At 37.3% G+C, this 19,401-nt stretch overlaps 1 protein-coding gene across 1 annotated transcript in view; it reads right to left on the bottom strand.

Moving 5' to 3' along the window:
- Ptchd1 (patched domain containing 1) overlaps positions 1–19,401 on the bottom strand; it is a 54,013-nt gene that overhangs the window by 9,234 nt on the left and 25,378 nt on the right. The window contains exon 2 of the mRNA XM_021153790.2: positions 7,326–7,986. Within this exon, the coding sequence (XP_021009449.1) occupies positions 7,326–7,986 (661 nt within the window). The remainder of the gene's footprint in view (positions 1–7,325; positions 7,987–19,401) is intronic.

The raw sequence follows: 19,401 nt of genomic DNA, 5'->3' as shown, positions 1-19,401 counted from the left end.
GTATGCCTCAAAGTCACCTGGAAGGTAGGTGTGTGTGTGTTTGTGTGTGTGTGTGTGTGTGTGTGTGTGAGAGAGAGAGACAAATACATGTGATATTAAGCCTCTGAAGTAAGAGTTCTATAGAAACAACTCTGGCAGCAAAGTTCACTTGGATAACCATTAAAATGCTATCTAAACATGGCGTTTGTAGTACATCATAAGTTTGGTGACCAGGGGGTTTGCAGAGGGAATGGGAGTCATGACTTATAATCAAAGTGACAGGTCATAATCTCAGTCTTTTACTGTATCATAGTGAGGATGTCAGGGACCCATTTCATATAGTCAAAGCAGAAATCAAATGACTCACCAAGAGGAACCATTAAATGGTACAACTTATTCTATCACATTTTGAAAACAAAGCTTTTGAAGCATTTTCTTTTCAAAGCAGATTCAAGGTACATTTCTGTTTGTTGTTATACTGCACGTCTACTGTTACATGACTAGGAGCCCATGAGTAGTAACACACACACACACACACACACATACACACATACTTCCAAGTTGTAATTATTCATAAGCAATTACTTTGAGGTGGCACAGGACACAGGATTTTAGTTAAGCCCTAGGTTAAGGAAAGTAAAACTCTTGAGCATTCACACACACAAGTTGTGCCAGGTGTGGGAATCGGAAAGGGAAGCTGCCTTTATTAATTTCATTAGCAATGGACTATGGGGCTATCTGTCCTCTAGTAAAATAAAATACAAAAGAATGTAAACTAATAATTCTTCTTCTTTCCCAAACATTATTTTTGGTATCTGTATATGTAGTGACCTTACAGTGCTTAGAACTAATGAAGAGAAAAAGCAGCAGAGATGATAAATAACACTAATGCTAGAAGAAACTCAGCTGCCTAATCCTACAGTCACTTAGGATGACTTTCAGGCATACTCAACAGATTAAATCTCACTTTTACCCAAGCTCCTTTCTGGGGTATAGCCAAAGCCTTCAGGGTTGTTTATAATCTATCAGGGCAGGAATTCACTAGCAAATAGTTGAGAGTTAACTCTAACCAGTAGAAATGCTTCTAGAAATCTGCTCATAAAGTGACTCATGTTTTAAAGTTATTTAATTTTTTTTAATGAGACCTGCGAGATTTGTTTTTGCTTGCTTGCTGTGTTAATGACTAATCATAGGAATTGATCTACTCTGTACTTCTGGAATTTTGTGTTTAGGTTTTCCTTGGTCCTATATTTCCTTATCTTCCCCAAAGCTCACAGACACAGCATGGAAACTGACTGCTGCCTTTGGATGCTCCTTAGGCTTTTTCAGGTTTTAATGCCTTCCCTACTAGCAGGGATGTCTTCAGCTTTGGCACCATGAGGAATTGTTGAGGAAAGTTACAATAAGATGGCTTACTGGTAGATCATCTTTAAGTTTCAGTATGAAAATGTGTAATATCAAGAGAAAGTGAAGTCACCTATAATGCACCTGTAACAAATTTCATATATTGAAACAAACAAGTATATTCATCTAAAAATGCCATAGATTACAAACTACTTAAAATATACTTTACTCTATCAAGTTTCATGATATAGCCCATGTTTATAAAATACTTTTCTTTGATAACATCTGCATAAATTTATGATGTTTCTTGTACTAAGAAAGAAATGTCAAGAATAGATATTTCTGGATTAAGTAACGTCTATTATTTAGAAAAGAGTTCATTAATGGGGTTACATTTAAACTTTGTCAGTTATAAACATTTACTTAGAAATATGAAATGTTTGGTTTATCCTTGCCTGTTGTGTCTCACAGTTAAGAGTAAAAGTGTACTCTACTTAAGTAAAGACAGATGCTTATATCTGGGAAGGATATATGCATCTTTGCATTTCTACTATAGGCTTTACATATACTAAATAATATACATATTCCAATAACAACATAGGGTTTGAAACTGAGAAATAGTTGTCCTTTGCTAGACAATTGCATTTGAAAGTTCAGTAAATTATTTTGATAATAGAGTTTTATTTAAAGATATTTATGTTTTATATGTAAGTATATTAGAATGTTTATATATGTAAAACTAGTATATAAATGTGTGTGTATGTATGTATGTATATATATATATATATATATATATATATATATATATATATATTATCCATGATATATGCTATGCCATTGTGTAATATCTTTTCTTTTTTGATTTTATTTTTTATTTATTTGTTTCTATTGGTTATTTTATTTATTTACATTTTAAATGTTATCCCCCTTCCTGGTTTCCCCTCCACAACCCCCCTACCCCATGCCCTCCTGCTTCTATGAGGGTGCCCCCGTATTCACCCTCATGGCCCTAGCATTCCCTTAAGTTGGAGCATCAAGCCTTCACAGGACTAACAGCCTCCCCTCCCACTGATTCCAGATAAGGCAATTTTCTGCTACATAGGCAGCTGGAGCCATGGGGCCCTCTGTGCGTACTCTTTGGTTGGTGGTTTAGTCCTTGGGAGCTCTGGGGGTCTGGTTGGTTGGTACTGTTGTTTTTCCTATGGGGTTGCAAACCCCTTTAGCTCCTTCAGCTCCTCCCCTAACTCCTCTACTGAGGTCCCCATTCTCCGTCCCATGCTTGGCTTCAAGCATCTGTATCTGTATTGGTCAGGCTCTGGCAGAGTCTCTCAGGAGACAACATGAAGCTATATATCATGTATATGTTATACATATATTTATGGTACATCATATTCAGGCATATTTTATATACTTATATATATAATTTTTAACTAATACAGAGAGCTATATCTTTGTTTAACATTAAAAATATGCACTGTTAAGCTATATTAATGTTAGTTCTAATATATATAACATGAAGTAATTCTAAACTATAAATGATATCTGCTATAGCTAATGCTGTCTATAATATATTATGACCACAAATTACACCTTCATATATGTATAGGGTAAGCAGGAGGCTGATGAGGAATTTATTTAGCAGTGATGCAGAGAAATGGTACTGCTGATATATTGATCAATGCAAAGAAGATTATAGAAAGCTATCTACAGTTTGATCTCAGTTAATAATGTAGTAAAGTTTAAGTAAACAGTAAGATTTCTTTCACAAGGACTATGAAACTACAAGGTCTGATTAGGTGAGTCATATAACAGCTGTGTGCTCCACTGGTTAGTTCAGAAGAGGGCACCATGGACTTGACATTTGATCTCTTCAAAATTGAAGAGTATTTTTCATCTCATTTCATCCCCAGTGCTGTGGAACATCAACAAAGGCAAAGTGACCCTTGTAAGTTAAAATGCCACGCAGAAAGTGATATCCAAACTCTCTTTCATAATCACTTCAATTATTCCCTTTATGTGTATGAAATGTATATGAGAAACAAGCTTCCCACATGCATAAGGAATAAAACATTCCTTCTGTTCTTTCTATATTCTCCAACATACTCTTGCTTTCTTGACTTATGTTTGATAAACAGAGCTTCATAAATAAATAATACAGTTGTAAGGAGAATTTCCTCATACAAAACAGATGCTAATTTCTTAAATCATACTCAACTAGACAACAATGATACAAAACCTCATTCCTTAGATGACACGTTATAATAGATTTAAAAGATGCTTATAAATATTAATACCTCACTACCTGACATTAATATAGCCAAGTAAATTCTTCTCTAAATTCTGGCAACTAAAAACGACAATAAACATTTATAATACTGTAGACCTTTGAGGATTTCAGCTCTAGATAAACTACCCTGACTCATCTGGATAGAGGTTTTGGCAGAATTGAAAGTGTCTAATATGCAGGCACTGATGAAAAACATTCTAAATCATGAGGTATTTATGCTTACATCATTGCCAAGCTGATTCATCTGTGTAGGATATATTTTTTTTTTTTTTTGCCAGAGATATCATGTATCATTTTAGCTAGAAACACAAAATCAAATCCCATTATGACTTCTCAGGGTTTATTCAAATACTTTCCTCTTGTGGAATTTTGTCAGGTTAACCTTACTGCTTACCACATGTAGTCTTAAATCTTTTCATTGCAATCAATTCTCATTTTGGCATTTTGCTGGATCTGACCTTATGTGATTGGGGTTACACTAAGAATGTTGAATTTGAAATTTATAATACTTGTCACATTGTGGTTATTATTAATAACCAAGGATATTTCTGAATTAAATATTTTATAAATATTTTTATAAAAAATTTATAAATATTCAAACCTGATTTTACTAAGTACAATGAACTGAAAATATTCACAACATCTTGAAATTGATTGTATAAAATAAAATTAAGTAGAATCTTTAATAATTCCACCAAACCTACCTTGTACTTTTAAAGATACTTTAAATGTGCATTCTAAGTAACTATAATGAATATTTATTTAAAAACACCAAAATGTTTCTAAATAAATTTCATCTCTCTCTCTCTCTCTCTCTATATATATATATATATATATATATATATATATATATATATATGTCTTGATTTGTTATAGTTTTATATGACAAACTAAATCATGAAGTTTTTAAAATAACATGATTAGGTTAAGTTTAAATAAGCATTTGATATTATGGACAACAAATTATCAGACACCTAATTGATATGTAGCATAAACTCCTAGCACCACATTTCTTCTTGGTCTTTTGAAATATTTACCGCTATTTTAGGACGAGTCATCAATAAACAGAACTAAACAATGGCTTTGAATACATTCATAAATCTGCTCTTGCTTATATTTCATTTCACAGTCCTACTCTAAGGATTATCTGAGAATTCCAGAAGGACAAGCATCCTAAATACAGGCATTGTTAGCTTTATGAGCATGTTAAACACCAATTACATCATGCAAAATCTTTATTGCAAATGAGCCTTAGCTACTAAAATATTTAGCTTCCGTTCATGCTGTGATCAAGTAATGTGAGAATCATACAGGCTGACGATGTATGGAAAGATTGCATGCTGACTTTCAGCAGGAAAAGCCTTGATCAAACCAATGCACGTAACATTCCTCATAAATCTCAAACAATTCTGGGAGTACTGGATACTTGGTGTGCTTGTTCTTTTTTACTGAAAATACCTGTTTGTTTACTTTTGTGGTTATTGTTCTGTTTTCTGAATTAAATCCTGAGTTAAAGTTCAATGATGCTTGGTCTCTGGGTAGTTGTGGAGCTACTTAGTTTCTGGACTCACTTTTAAAACACTGCTATCTAATGGCACTGTCCTACCCTAACATCGTTCACATCCCTCCTGTTCCAATACTGTCTGACATATTTTTTGGTGTTTTAAAATATATATTCGTTATATTTACTTTGAATGCACATTTAAAGTATCTTTAAAGGAACAAGGTATGTACAATCAGCTTCAAGAAGTTGTGAATATTTTTAGTTCATTGTACATAGTAAAATTTGAATATTGTTCCTTGAAGATTAATTCTAATCAGCTTTAAATACTGTAATTTTATGTTCCTTATTTATTATTAATTTTGAGAAGCTTTAAATATTGTAATGCTCTGTGATCATTGGTAATGAGTTGGAGTGGCAGAAAGCCAAACTTGCATTCCTTTTTCCTAGCTCGCACATCGCTTTTTCCTCACCTTAAGAATCTATCTCGATTCAGTTCTCAACCAATTTCTTATTCTTGTTTATCTTCTGCTTGCAAAAGCAACAACAGAAACACTATTTTTAAAATGAAAAGTTAAAAAAAAAATCCAAGCAGTCAAGCATGTGACTAATCATGAGCAACACATCTTAATTTAAACTTTGACTCAACTCTCCGAGGAAGTTACTAATACTTAGTCTTCCCCACTCTTTGAGGAACTGCCTTGGATTCCACAATTGACCTACAGAGTTCTGGAGTCAGTTTTAAAGGGAGTGATTGTGTTGCCTTCTTATCAGACTGAATGCAGAAGGTAGTACAGCAGCTTCCTTCTCTATTGTTTTCAACACTGACAACTAAATTGGTCCAGCACATTCTCAGACTGCTTAGTCTCTCCACAGTGCCCTGCATTCTATAAAAGCAACTGGTATATGTGTATTGACTAGGTCTCAATTCCCACAGGTCACAAAGCATTGAGGGCAGAATGTAGCTCCACCAACCCTGCTTATCATTAAACTGTGTAATTCGTCTGAGATATTTTAAGAAAATTCTGTGTTATTTTTAAAAACTGATAATCTAAACATGGCACAAATCATACTAATAAAATAAATTATGATGATGCCCCAGTCAACAACAAGAACAATCCCATAACTGCTTTGTAACATTGGTATCTGATTCCAAGTGACAGTTTAATAATTTTGCTAGAGAAATTGATGAGAAGTTGTGACAGAAAGTGGGGGTGGGAAGATAGAAAGCTAACCTAACTTCATTGAATCTTTGGCTCACAGGAACCTTTACCACCTAGTGTACTTCACATGTCATCTTCAATGGCATGAATATTCTGACTTTTTTTTTATCTTTTGAGGAATCACTGCTGCTCTTCCCTAATTAAAAACTTGGGAAAAACCACTTGGCCACCAAGATTAACATAAAAGATACCTTTCTACTGATATTTCACAGGATACTTTCCAAGTTTCTGTTTACTTATCACATCCTTTGGTGTGATGCTCACATCTACTCTAGTCATTAATAGAGAAAGCAAGCAAGGTAGCCTAACCCACTTGCCCTCCCATTTGCAATTTTAAAACTTCCCAGGGCTTTTCACCAGAAAGTCACCTGGTGGAGTTTCTATAGCTACAGAAGGAAAGTGCTGAGGAGTTAGCTATGCAGGGGAGCAGCCCTCAGTGAATCTCACACAGGACTTTGGTGTAAACCATCCAGCTTCCTCAGCCTTCACAGAGTACCTTTCTGAGTGATCTACTCAGTCTTCTAAAAGTCTGGAGGGGAATTGGAGTACCCACTACCAGTATGCAAAGCAGTACCCTAACACACTTTGGGCTGCTTGCCTTCCCACCTCACATCTTCAACCCCATACTGGTGCTACTAGAGTTCTCCTAAATAAACTCCTTGTCTATACATTCCCTACTCAGGTCTACTTTTGATAAAAAATACACCCTAAAACACTGGGGGACAGACAAGATTGATATCTGCCAAATACTACACAGCTCCTAAATGTAGAAACACAGCTGGAGCCAAAGCCTTTGGCTTTCTGATATATGTACCAGGTTGTGTTGATCCTTGGTAATAACCAGTACTTGGTATAACTGGTTCAACCCCCTTCACACTATAGTGAAACAAAATTGTCAAATGGCTTTTTGAGAAAGCTAGTTACTATTATCAATACAAGTTAAACAAGCAAACAAATAAGAAAACCAAGGAAAATGAATGGCAGTACTTACCTAGCATGACGAAAGGGACTCCCAGGAAGGTGGAGTTGTATTTTCCACCAGTAAGATTGATGATTCCGGCTGCAGTGAGAGTGGCTAGGCTTATGGTCACCAACCCAAGTAGGCCTAACCAGGGTTTGCTGCGGACACAGTCCTGCATAGAGCAGCACAGAATAGCCATGGTGACTACCAGGATCAGGCTGGTGACCAGGTAACGTTCTGATACACGGCTGGTCTTCTGGAAATCTTCCCTCAGTGATGAGGATGTGTACGGGTATATTTTGACTTTGCTGTTGGATTTCTGGAATAGTTTGACAGTGTCACAGAAGCTGGACTCCCACCTCTCAGCTACCATGTCATTGAGACTGTTGATTGATTGCAGATAGTAGGTAAGCTGAATGGCCTCTGCAGATTTCACCCGATCCTTGCTGTGCACAGTGACACCTCCGAGTTGGTGCCCATTATAGACAGCCCTTCCATCTTTTAAGTGAGTGATCGGATATGTGATAGCAAAATTGGTCCGATTGGTGGCCCGAGCATTCTTTAGCTCTTCCAGGACGTGTACTATGTCATCCACAATGCAAGTCTTATCATTATTCAGGACACATATGTGGGCAAATGTATAGTTAAATCCAGGCCTTGGAACCTGGATCTTGGTCACTGCAGTATGCAACTATGGGGGAGAAAAACAAAGGTTAGATTTTTAATGGACAAATAGATATTAATAAGTAATATTAGCTCTTGAAATGAAAAAAATTCTTTTGGGGAAAAGGAAAGGCAGAGAGTTTAAAATGTTTTTCCCATAGTTCACAAATGCATAGTAGGGCTGTAAGACATACGTTGGATCAGTAGTTTTCATAGTATGTGGCGTCCAGGCTAGCAGCATCAAACCAACAGCTTGTGAGAAATGCAAATTTTTAGGCCCCATTCCAGAACTGAGAAATCACCTTCGCTGTAGTACAACCTATATAGACTTTCTGGGGAATTCTGATGGTGCTAACAGCTTAATAATCTTATATAATTACTCTCTACTATAAAAGCCAAAGAGTTTACCCTGATAGCTGTGCTGGATAATTTTATGTCAACTTGACACAAATGAGGGTTACCAAAGAGGAGAAGGCCTCAATTGAGAGAATGCCTCAATAAGATGGGACTGTAGGCAGGCCTAGAGGGCATTTTCTTAATTAGTGATGATTAATTACCCAGCATATTGTAGGTGGTACCATCCCTGGGCTGGTGGTCTAGGGTTCTGTAAGAAAGCAGTCTGAGCAGGCCATGAGGAGCAAGTCACAAGGAGCAATCCACTAAGCAGTATCTCTCCAAAGCCTCTGCATCAGCTCCTGCCTCATGATTCCAGCCCTACTTGAGGTACTACCCTGACTTCTTTCTGACGAACAGTGATGTTGAAGCATAAGCTAAATAAACCTTTGCCTCCCCAAGTTGCTTCAGTTATGGTGTTTTAGATAGGAACGTCACTAAATGATAAGACTCTAGTTGATAAAAATTGAAATTGCACTAAGGGGGCACAATGCCATTTCTATACACTTTAAGGACTGGAGTGTGCTCAGTGATAGAGTACTTGCCCACTATGTGCAAGACACTGGTTTCTAACCCCAGTATGTCAAGAATTATTCTACACACCTTGACTAGTGTCAGATAGTAGTTGTGTCAACACACTTTACACTTTCCATCAAAGTGCATGAGAAAATAACACCTACTCCTCCATGCCAAGTACAGACCTAGGCATTGGCACAGATTAGCTGATCTAGAACTTAAAATAGATTCCAAAGTACATATGAACACTAGCCTTAACTTACAGGGGAGGCAACTGAGACACAGAGAACTTAAATCATTTTTCCAAGATAAGAGGAAGAATTAGGTTATACCTAGCAATCTGAACGGGGCCTGTGTATTTAAGCTCTTATCATATATATTTCTAGGTGCCAGAGCTTCAGTGAGGTTTCCTGCAAGCCGATTTCTGAATTTGTGCTTTTATTATCCAACTGCTAAAATTCACATGTAAGTGTTTATAGAATCGAAATATCTGAAGTGGGAAAACAGGCAGTATATTTGTAAAGGGATTAAATGAACTAGTACTGTGGTCCAGGATATCATGCTTTACCTCCTCCCAACAATTCCATTTATAATGAGAATATCAAAGCTCATGAGAGGCTTGTCAATAGGGTTCATTGGTATCTTAGAATTACATCATCTTACTGTTTTAACTATATATACATGGACCTCTAGCTAACTGCCTCAACTCTTTAGGCAGTTATTATTATGGTAGCTTTGTCTTACCTCTGTAAATGTGGCTGAACTGCAAAATGAGGCTAGTAGGAGACATGTGTTTGGGTGTTAAATAAACAAATGTATCTATGGCTTTGCCTAACAAAGAATGAACTCTCCCACGAGTGTCTGCATTGTCCTGCTATATCTTCTCTCAATCTGTTCTAAATGGGTTGTTGGTTAAGATGTTTTGCTGTGCATGCATGTGTCTGACTGAGTGGGATAGTAGGCTTTTCTGAAAATGTCTGAGAAGCACCAGCTGTTAAAGTACTTTACTTAGCCCACAGATGGAGTTGTTCATCTTAAATCCCAGTGTCCCCTTCCCATGCATCTCTTCATGAACACCAGCCCTTAGGTTCAGAAAATGTTACTGTATTATGTCTAGCTAAAATATTTTCATTTCTTTCACATACACATACAATCTTTCAGATATACCTAGGAGACCATTTTTACAGTTTGAACCATATGCTAAATTTTTGTCTTAGCATTTTGGAATTAATTGCCAAAAAAAGTCTTTCAGTGGTTTTAAGCTCTGCAAGTATCTTTCTGTCCACTCTTGTCTTAGTACAGGCTAGCAAGTCTTGATTAGGATCATTCCTAGTCACCAGAAGTTCCAAATTTAAAAGGTTATTTTGGAGAAGAAAAAAATGAAGAAGAATGTAAAGATGAGAGAATTTTGGCAAGAGGTAAAGACTTTAGGGGAAAGATTCAGAATAGACTAGAGGAGTGGTATTGAAAGCATGAATATATATAATATTTAGTGCAGTGTTTGTTCCCATAAGCAGTGTAAAAAACCTTTCTTAGAATGATTAGTAAATATTTAAAGAGAAAAAGACTGCTATAAAAGATGGTGTTAAAGATGGGCTAAAGATGGGTTAAAGATGGGCTGAACCCAATTACAGTAGGGGATGTTTTTCCATCCTTTCTCTACAGTAACCAGGCCCTGCTTGTTGAGGAGGTAAAAGCTATTTAGTGATCTGCCAACTTTGCAGTTCTACTGCTAAGACCTCTGGGATTATACATGGAAGGAGTCAGGCAGTATATTAACCATTGTCCTACTAAACAATTGCTGAGAGTATTAGAAAATGGGAAGGAACCTTACTGAAGTTAGAGATGGAGGATTTCTTAAGTCAGCAGTAGAGATGTTGTGAGATGTAGTTGCCTTGCATTTCTGATGGGGTGGTGGGTAGTGCATGTATCACTCTTGTTTCTGAGTAGTAGTGTGACACAGAATGAATGACAAGGTAGCTGAGTGGTGCCAGGCCACTCACCTGGTAGGAAACACTGAAAGTCAAATTGTACTGTGGAATAAGAGGTGAGAAGACCTGAAAGTTGAAGCTCCTCTTTGTGTATTTTAAAACAACCCAGGTTTCATAGTTGTTTCTAAGAAGTACATATGAAATATAAACACGATTCACTCTTGGACACTCACAGAGTTATGGTCAGATATCTTGCACATAATACTTAGATATCTACATATATGTGTGGCCTTAGGATGTTCTGATTTACTTTCCTGAAGGAGCCCCAATGAGAGAAGTAGAACCCTGGCATTCTAAGTTGTGGTAAAATATATATTTGCAAGATTTTGTGAAAAAGGAAAAGGCAAAGAATGGAAGCTATGCCTCAGCTATTCTATAATATAAACAGCAGCAACCCACAAGAGTGTAGTAATAAATTATTTTAGATGCTTTCAGAGAAGGGGAGAGAAAACAAGACAAATTAATAGACTTGGCCCTTAACATAGTCTGAATCTGTCACATTGGTCAGTGGAAATTCTGTGTTTGTACGACTTTTATATGACTATGTATAGATGCCATTAAGCCAACACACACTCAATAAGTACTCATAAACAGTACACATCAAATATACTGTGTTATCAGTAATACGGTAATTATCATGAATTTAGTATGCATGCATTCATGCATGTAAAATAACAGGGAATACAGTGTACAAAACAATGAGATTTTAACAATAAACAATACCAAGTGTTTTGTATTAGTAAAGCCTAAGCCTCTTTAAATCTTAGCAGGAGTTAAACCTCATCTTTAGACATCAATATCACATGACAATATGAACAAATAATAAAGGGGTGGGCTCTGACTTCATACTTTTTCTATTCTTCCTACAGTAGCTGAAGTTGCCAGATAAAGGTTTGCCGGGTTACTTAGCATTTCTCTTGCATCCTGGAGATCCTAGGGTTGTCATTCTACTTCTTTATGTCCAAGGCTTCAGATAGAATAGTCTCAATAATAAAATGGGTATTGACTTAGCTGATTCTTTTATTGTTATTATTATTATTGTTGTTGTTGTTGAACATAGATTCTTCTGTCATACAATATGTCCTGACCATAGTTTTCCTCTCTCCACTCCTCCCAGCTCACACCCTTGTCCCCTCTCCCCACACCCACTCCCTCTGTTTCCTCCTCAGAAAAGAGTCTGCCTCCAGAAGACAATAACCAAACACAACAAAACAAAACCCAATAAGACAAGGCAAAAGCCCTCCTACCTGGATAAATACAAGGCAACCCTATAGGATGAAAAAGAGTCCCAAGAGTATGCAAAAGAGCAGAGATACACCTGTTCCCACTGTTAGGAGTCTCATAAAACACCAAGTCAATAGCCATAACATATATGCAGAGGATCTGGTGTGGATTCTTAAGAATCCACCATTGTATTTGTAATGTCATATTATTCTAAGATAAATGGTATCTGTAAACTGTATAATCAGATACTAGGTGAAAGAAAGTTAACATGATAAATGACAATTTGCGATTTATTAGAGCTACTTGAGGCACTATTTCCAACACTCTGACGTTCCTTTTAAGGTAATGACAGATCTGAAACTAGATGAAATGCAGAAAGAAAACAGGGCAAAGGAAATGGATATACTTAAAAGATTCTCTTCTCTGAGTGATTTTTCATTCTGAGGAAGCACTGGCCTTTCTAATCCCCTTCTGCCAGAGCCTGGGACAAAGCCAGGATGGACTGCCGGTCGCCACAGGCCAGTGTCTCATTTCCTTTCTGCTTTTCCTTGGCACATTTGCATTTTCCTCAGAAGACAGCAGGGACACCTTGTAGAGGAGGGTAGAGAAGGGATGTAGAAGGAGGGAACTATCTGCTCCTGACGGCTGGTTACCATAGGAAAAATATCTGTGCAATACAAGGTAATAATCTGATGCAATCTCTTTAGTTTTTGGGGAGTGTGCTATAAAGGGAATGAAGGGAGAGGACAGGATGTTGACCTTGACCACACAGGGCCTTTAACATGCTTTGGGAATACCTTCAAACAATCACACAACATTTCAACTATGAGGAAAGATTTGAAGAAGATGTGTATTCTCTGGTTTCTGGCAGGATGCAATTCAAGTCACGACCTCCCCTGCCTGGGACTTTGCACAGCATCCCATTTCTCTGCTGCCTTCTTTTCCTTGTCCCCACCCTATTTTCTGCTGCTACTGAAGAAAAAACTGAAGACACTTTAAAAAAAAGAGGAGGGATTGTTGGTTTGTTTTGCTTGCCCTCAAATATTACCTTCCACATCACACTAAATCAAATTCACTTAGAAATACTTTCAAGGGACAGGCTGTTCTTTGCCCCCCTACATGGTTTGTGCACTGAATGCCTCCAAATTTCATGTCTCCTATTTCTATGAGTATTGTTCCTGTTACAGCTATTAAACAATTCCCATTACCAAATCCCCACCCCATATCTTCTACACTGAATCCCTCCAAGTTTTAGGTCTTAATTAGGTTCTATATTCTACTGCTGTAGGTGGACAGGTAGCAACTAGTAAGATATCCTTACCCAAGTCAAATAAAAACACCTTGAAGTGGATAGATCTGGTCTCTGCAGTTCATAAATTACACTAGCTCACTTTGTGTTACGTTCCGTCTTTGCATGATCTCACTCTCACCCACTCTCTTTCCTCTTCTTTTAATAGCCATGCATTACATCAGAACAGCAGAAGTCCAAAGTTGGGGACTGTTACCGTGATTCATTTGTAGAGCAGCCAAAAGCAAGTTAGTCATCCCTTAATAAGTGAACAGAAATAATCATTCTGCCTTTGAAACATTACATTTTTCAAAGGACTCCAAATTTAAGCTGTGGATGAAGCCAAACAAGTGACTATCTAGTCACACATTTCCCTTTACACATGCATGCCTGGAATCACGCATGTCTGTTATCAACTGTTTGTTGTCTCTATCAATAGGGCAACGGCTATATAGGTCTGCAAGAGTCCATCATGCCTGTTTTGATCCTTATTTCACAGGGGTAAATTCCCAGATCTTGGGTGTTGGCATTGAAAATCAACCTGAACCACCCCATTTTGTAATTTCCCAAATAAGCTAAGTTTGTCTTCTATAACTTGGCTGGGAAAATAGATCTGCTTTCAATGTAAAATTACTGAAGCTGATATTTGATAAACAAACCAAATAAAAATGGTCTTGGTGAAGGGGAAAAACAATTGCAGGATACTGTTGCAGCTTTTGCCTGATTTCACATTGATCTGGATAAGAAAGATAATATAATGTAATTACTTCCATAATCTTGGAGAAATTTTCACTTAGTTAATTAAAATATCCTGATATCTGAAGATTCCTAGAAATCTGTGAAGTTAAACATTCTAATCAAAGCTACTATTTCTCTTTCCCTTATGTCCTCACTTTGCTTTCATGGGCAAGCTTAAATGCTTGCTGAGCAAGTTCATGGGTAATGAATCTTGTTTAATAGCTTGAACAGGAGCAATACACATAGAAATAGGAGAATGCTGAACCTGGTTGGCCAAATGGCAACGGAGTCAAATGCACAGAACCTGCGACAATTGTTTTTTGATTTAGGAAGAAGATCACAGCCAATCATGCAAGAGAAGTAAAATCAAGAAGCCAAGGGCATTCAGGTCTAGAGAATGTAGACCTGAGTAGGAAGCATAGTACATTAGGAGTCAGATGGCTTTGGTTTCTGATTTTTCTGGTAATTTAAAATGAAGAAAATTGAACCTATTAAAAAATGCCACCTTCCTTAGGGGTTTCCTATCATGTTCAGAATAAAACCTCAAGTTCTGACTAGGAAGAACTACATGGAGCTTTGTCCTTGCTGACTTTTCTACATTCGTATTTTGCTGTATTCCTACTGCTTAATTCTTGGCTCTCACTGGAATGAACTTCTGGGACCCACTAGACCAGTGGGCTCATTTCCTTCACTTCCCTTTAATCATATGCCCTGATAACACATTCTATTTAAAACAAACAAACAACCAAACAAAAACAAACATCACCACCAATATCTTATTTTAATTTCATTCTAGCACCAATTATAATATCCCACTGTATCTTTGTTTCAAAATTCTGCTATCTCCAAGGGAATACAAATTCTGCCATGCTTCAGTACCTGTATTTTTGGTTTACTACTACATTGTCTTTTCTCAGAATGCTGCCTGGAGCATGTACTGCATAGATGTGAAAAAAAGTACATGGAGGAATCTGGGGACTGAATGAATGTGCAAGTGTGTGTGTGTGTGTGTGTGTGTGTGTGTGTGCGTGCGTGTGTGTGTACTTGTGTGGAGGCCAGAGGTTAAGCTCAGGTGTTATTTCTCAGCAGTCATCTGCCTATTTTTTTGAGACAGGTTCTCATTATATTTCTTTAACTGGCCTGGAACTCACAGAGATTTGCCTGATTCTTCCTCTTAAGTACTAAGAATAAAGGTCATCATGTCTTTTCAAACAAAATCTATTGCTAGATGTCCTGATGTATGATCAGGAGGCAGAGTCAGATAGATCTCTGTGAATTATTATGAGGCTAGTCTCCTCTACATAGTAAGTTCTAATACACTCAGAAATATATAGAAATAACGTCTCAAAACAAAACAACCCCCCCTCCCCAAACAACCAAAACCATGCCTTTCATTGGTCTATAGCACATTGAGTAGGCAAGATTCGCTCAAAAAATACAACTTTTGGAAGAACTGTCTCTGCTCTTAACCATCTCTCAAGCCCAGAAAGTACAATTTCTTACAAGTTTGTTAGTACTATATTCCAGGCCAAGCACCTTTTATGTTATCACAATGATCCTTTAAGGGAAGGATTATCTCTTTGTTTCAAATAATGAAGCCAAATTAAATTAGATGCCCAATGTCATTGTCTTTGTTTGGATTCCCAGTGAAGCTTGTTTGGAGGTCAGAGCACTATGCATGTAAGACATTTAGAAGACAATGCTGGATGGCTCTAGGGAAAGAATTACAATGTGGGACTGGGCTTGAACTTCAATGAGTAGTTGTTATTCCCCTCTCCTGTCTTTTTCTCTCTATCAATCTTATGATAATTTGTTTGCAGGAGACAGTATAGTGGTAGTAAGACGGGATTTTAGGGAAAAGGCAGCTATATTAGGAATGATTTTATACACCCATCCATGTAATTGTTTGTTTTACTCCCCAAACAAAAGTAAAGGTGAATACGTTCTGAGTATGAGCCTCTGCATTGCAGCAAAATTCACAATTTTGATAGTTTTAGCTTGTAGGAAAAGATCAAACCATTATATAATCCACAACCATAAAATATTTAAAATTGCAATTAACAACCTACATTTATAGTTTATGAAAAAATGCCTACATCAGATGAGTTCTTTGCCATGTTATATTTCTTCTTGAATGGGCAATAAGGATGAGAACAATGAAACGTAGGCTAATGACTTAATTCACACTGACAACAAACAGCATGTTCTACTATCTGATGACTTGCAAACACCTCTCCTGGATGATGAACTTTGAAACTTATGATGAATTACTGATGGGAAGCATAATGGAGAATCATACCAGATAATACATTTTCTTTAAGAAATAATTTTTCTCTCAAGGTGCTCACATAAAGTAAATACTCTTAAAACTTAAAAGAGTGTCTTAGCTGTTGCTTTCATTTTTTGACCTGGCAACAAATGACAAAGGCTAAAATTATTTCTGTGACTCAGCCTGCAAAGGCCTTGGCTCTTCTAAGATGTGTTGATATTGGTGGCATAGTGTCTTGGGGGAGACATGCTATCTGGGTCCAAACCTCAGTATTGGCATCGGTGCATACGTGCCTCAGTTCTTCATCTGTAAAATGGGCATGATGATGGTGATGAAACCTACCTCATTAGGATTGTTAGAGAATATGCTAAAAATCAAATGTCATTTTTCACCAGTTGCTGAGACAAGAATGCAATTCTAAAAATGTCTGAGAGCAAAAACAAAATGAATCTGTACCTTCTATTTTACCTTGCTGCTACCATTTTCCCTTTAAATGAAGGGGATATTTTCAGTTGCTCCTGAAAAGAGTACCCAATGAAATTAAATTTCTGTCAGTGGATTAGGGGGTGTCTTAGTCAGGGTTTCTATTCCTGCACAAACATCATGACCAAGAAGCAAGTTGGGGAGGAAAGGGTTTATTCAGCTTACACTTCCATACTGCTGTTCATCACCAAAGGAAGTCAGGACTGGAACTCAAGCAGGGGAGGGAGCAGGAGCTGATGCAGAGGCCATGGAGGGATGTTCCTTACTGGCTTGCTTCCCCTGGATTGCTCAGCCTGCTCTTTTATAGAACCAAGACGACCAGCCCAGAGATGGCACCACCCGCAACAGGACTTCCCCCCTTGATCACTAATTGAGAAAATGCCTTACAGCTGGATCTCATGGAGGCATTTCCTCAACTGATGCTCCTTTCTCTGTGATAACTCCAGCCTGTGTCTAGTTGACACAAAACTAGCCAGTACAGGGGGAAAGCAGATATATTGACATGTATCAGTATAAGTATTTTAAGAGAATAACTGGCTAGTATGTGTTTGACAGCTGACACTTGGTACTGGTGAGGTGACTCAGCAGTTAAGAACACTGGCTACTCTCCTAGAGGACTCAGGTTCCAGTTTCAGATCCTTATTGAAGCTTGTAACACTTGTCCCAGGGAATCTGATGTCCTCTTCTGGCCTCTGTGGACAATGAGTATGTACATAGTGCATAGATGTATGTGTATGAAATATATGCATAAAGCATTAAAGAAAAAAGAAAGTTGGCACTTGTTAATTGCAGCATAGGCCTACAGCCTAAAAATGACCCCATACCCTTTACAATACCTGTCTACTGAGATAACTGTGCACATAAACTAAAGAAATATAGATCAGTCCGGAGAAAATAGTAGATGTAAAGGAAATAATGCAAAAGATACCAAGTTTTTATTGTGATAGTATAAAGAGTGTTACATGCATTACCTTATTTACTTACCATACTGAAGAAGTAGAGACTATGATCTCCATTTACAGGCAAGGAAATTATGTTTCAAGGAATTTAAACAGCTTGCTCCAGATCACAGATTTAACAAGTAGACCAGCCCAGATTTAAATCTTGGGCTCAGAAGATTGGCCCCTAATAGGAGTTTCTTTGGCAAAGTCCACTATCTCTGTCTCAATTTTGGACATTTGGATATTGATTAATTTAGTTTCTGCATTAGACTGAATTATAGTTCAGCACAGAATAGAGGACACTGGCATAACAAAGTCAAAGGGTGAAACATGACAAAACAGCCTAAGAGAAGCAGTCATATTCTGTCCTGCTTTGAATCCTGAAGCCCTGTAAACCCTAGATATTCCACAGAAATCTCAGAGAAAAGACAGAACTCCATTACCAGTGACAAATATCTTCAACCAACCAGACAGAAGAAAACATGTGGAAAGAGTGATATGTTACACTGTCTATGAAGCATCCTTTGTATCATGCTTGTTCTCTATTGATAAACCAGCCTGCCTCCATCTTGGGCCTGAAAACCATCTAATAGTAAAGCAAAGTAGTTTCATTCTTATTTATGATTAAGCCTTTTCTTCTCAAGGATTGGGCAGTGTGTTACCTATAATATTAATTGCAAATGGTTCTACATTACCTGTTTCAGGAAACAGCAACTAAGCCTTTATTTCAAAAAGTTGTTATGATCACCTTGCTATGAGCACCTTGCAGCCATGCATTTGTTTCAGAAGGCTGTTATGATTAATTTGTTATGCTTATGTTTTGCTTTTTTGACCCCTACTGATTTGCCTGCCATACCGTACCCTATTTGTAAACCCATTACTCTCTAGATATAAAACTCCTATCCTTTTCATGTTCAGCACAGACCCATTGAACTCTACCTTAGGGTAAGACAGCCTGTGTACACAGTTTACTTTAATCAATTTGGCCTGATTTTGGTTAGTAATGTTTTTCCTCACATCTATAGGATTAGCACTATTACCAACAACTGGTGGGAGGGACAAGCAGACAAACAAAGAAGAAAACTTTGATTGGTAACAAGGGATAGCCGCTTTAGATTTACTGCAAAACATCAGATGGAAGACACAGGTGTTTGGGAACTCAAGTAGCATCCGTTCACAAAGGTAGTTTACCACTAGGATATATGTGATCTCTGAGGCAGGGATTTGGTTCATTTAATCTGATATATCCTAGGCACTTAGAACAGTGCTGGACATACAAGAGCCCAAAAAAGATGTGCTTATTGAATCTTCTGAGTTTGTTATTTCTTGCTGATTGAAATTTTCTTTGCTGACAGTGTATAATACCCCATTTGTGCCCATAGGCTCTTACTGTGCCATGTGCATATTATTTACATCTTCAATAAACAGATAAAGCTGAATTTGATCTTATTGTTTACATGCTAGAGACAAATAGGATGGTCTCTTTAGATGTCCATCTGTTTGCCTCACCACTTCAATTATAGTCTTTTTTGTTTTTAGATACAGTGTTATTGGAAATCTAAAACATTGCATGTGATGCTCTGCTACCTGCAACAAAGAC

The sequence above is a fragment of the Mus caroli genome, unplaced genomic scaffold (assembly GCF_978045245.1).
Source record: "Mus caroli unplaced genomic scaffold, Mus_caroli_1 scaffold_5, whole genome shotgun sequence".
NCBI lineage: Eukaryota > Metazoa > Chordata > Mammalia > Rodentia > Muridae > Mus > Mus caroli.
This window is presented reverse-complemented; position numbering and strand designations above follow the sequence as displayed.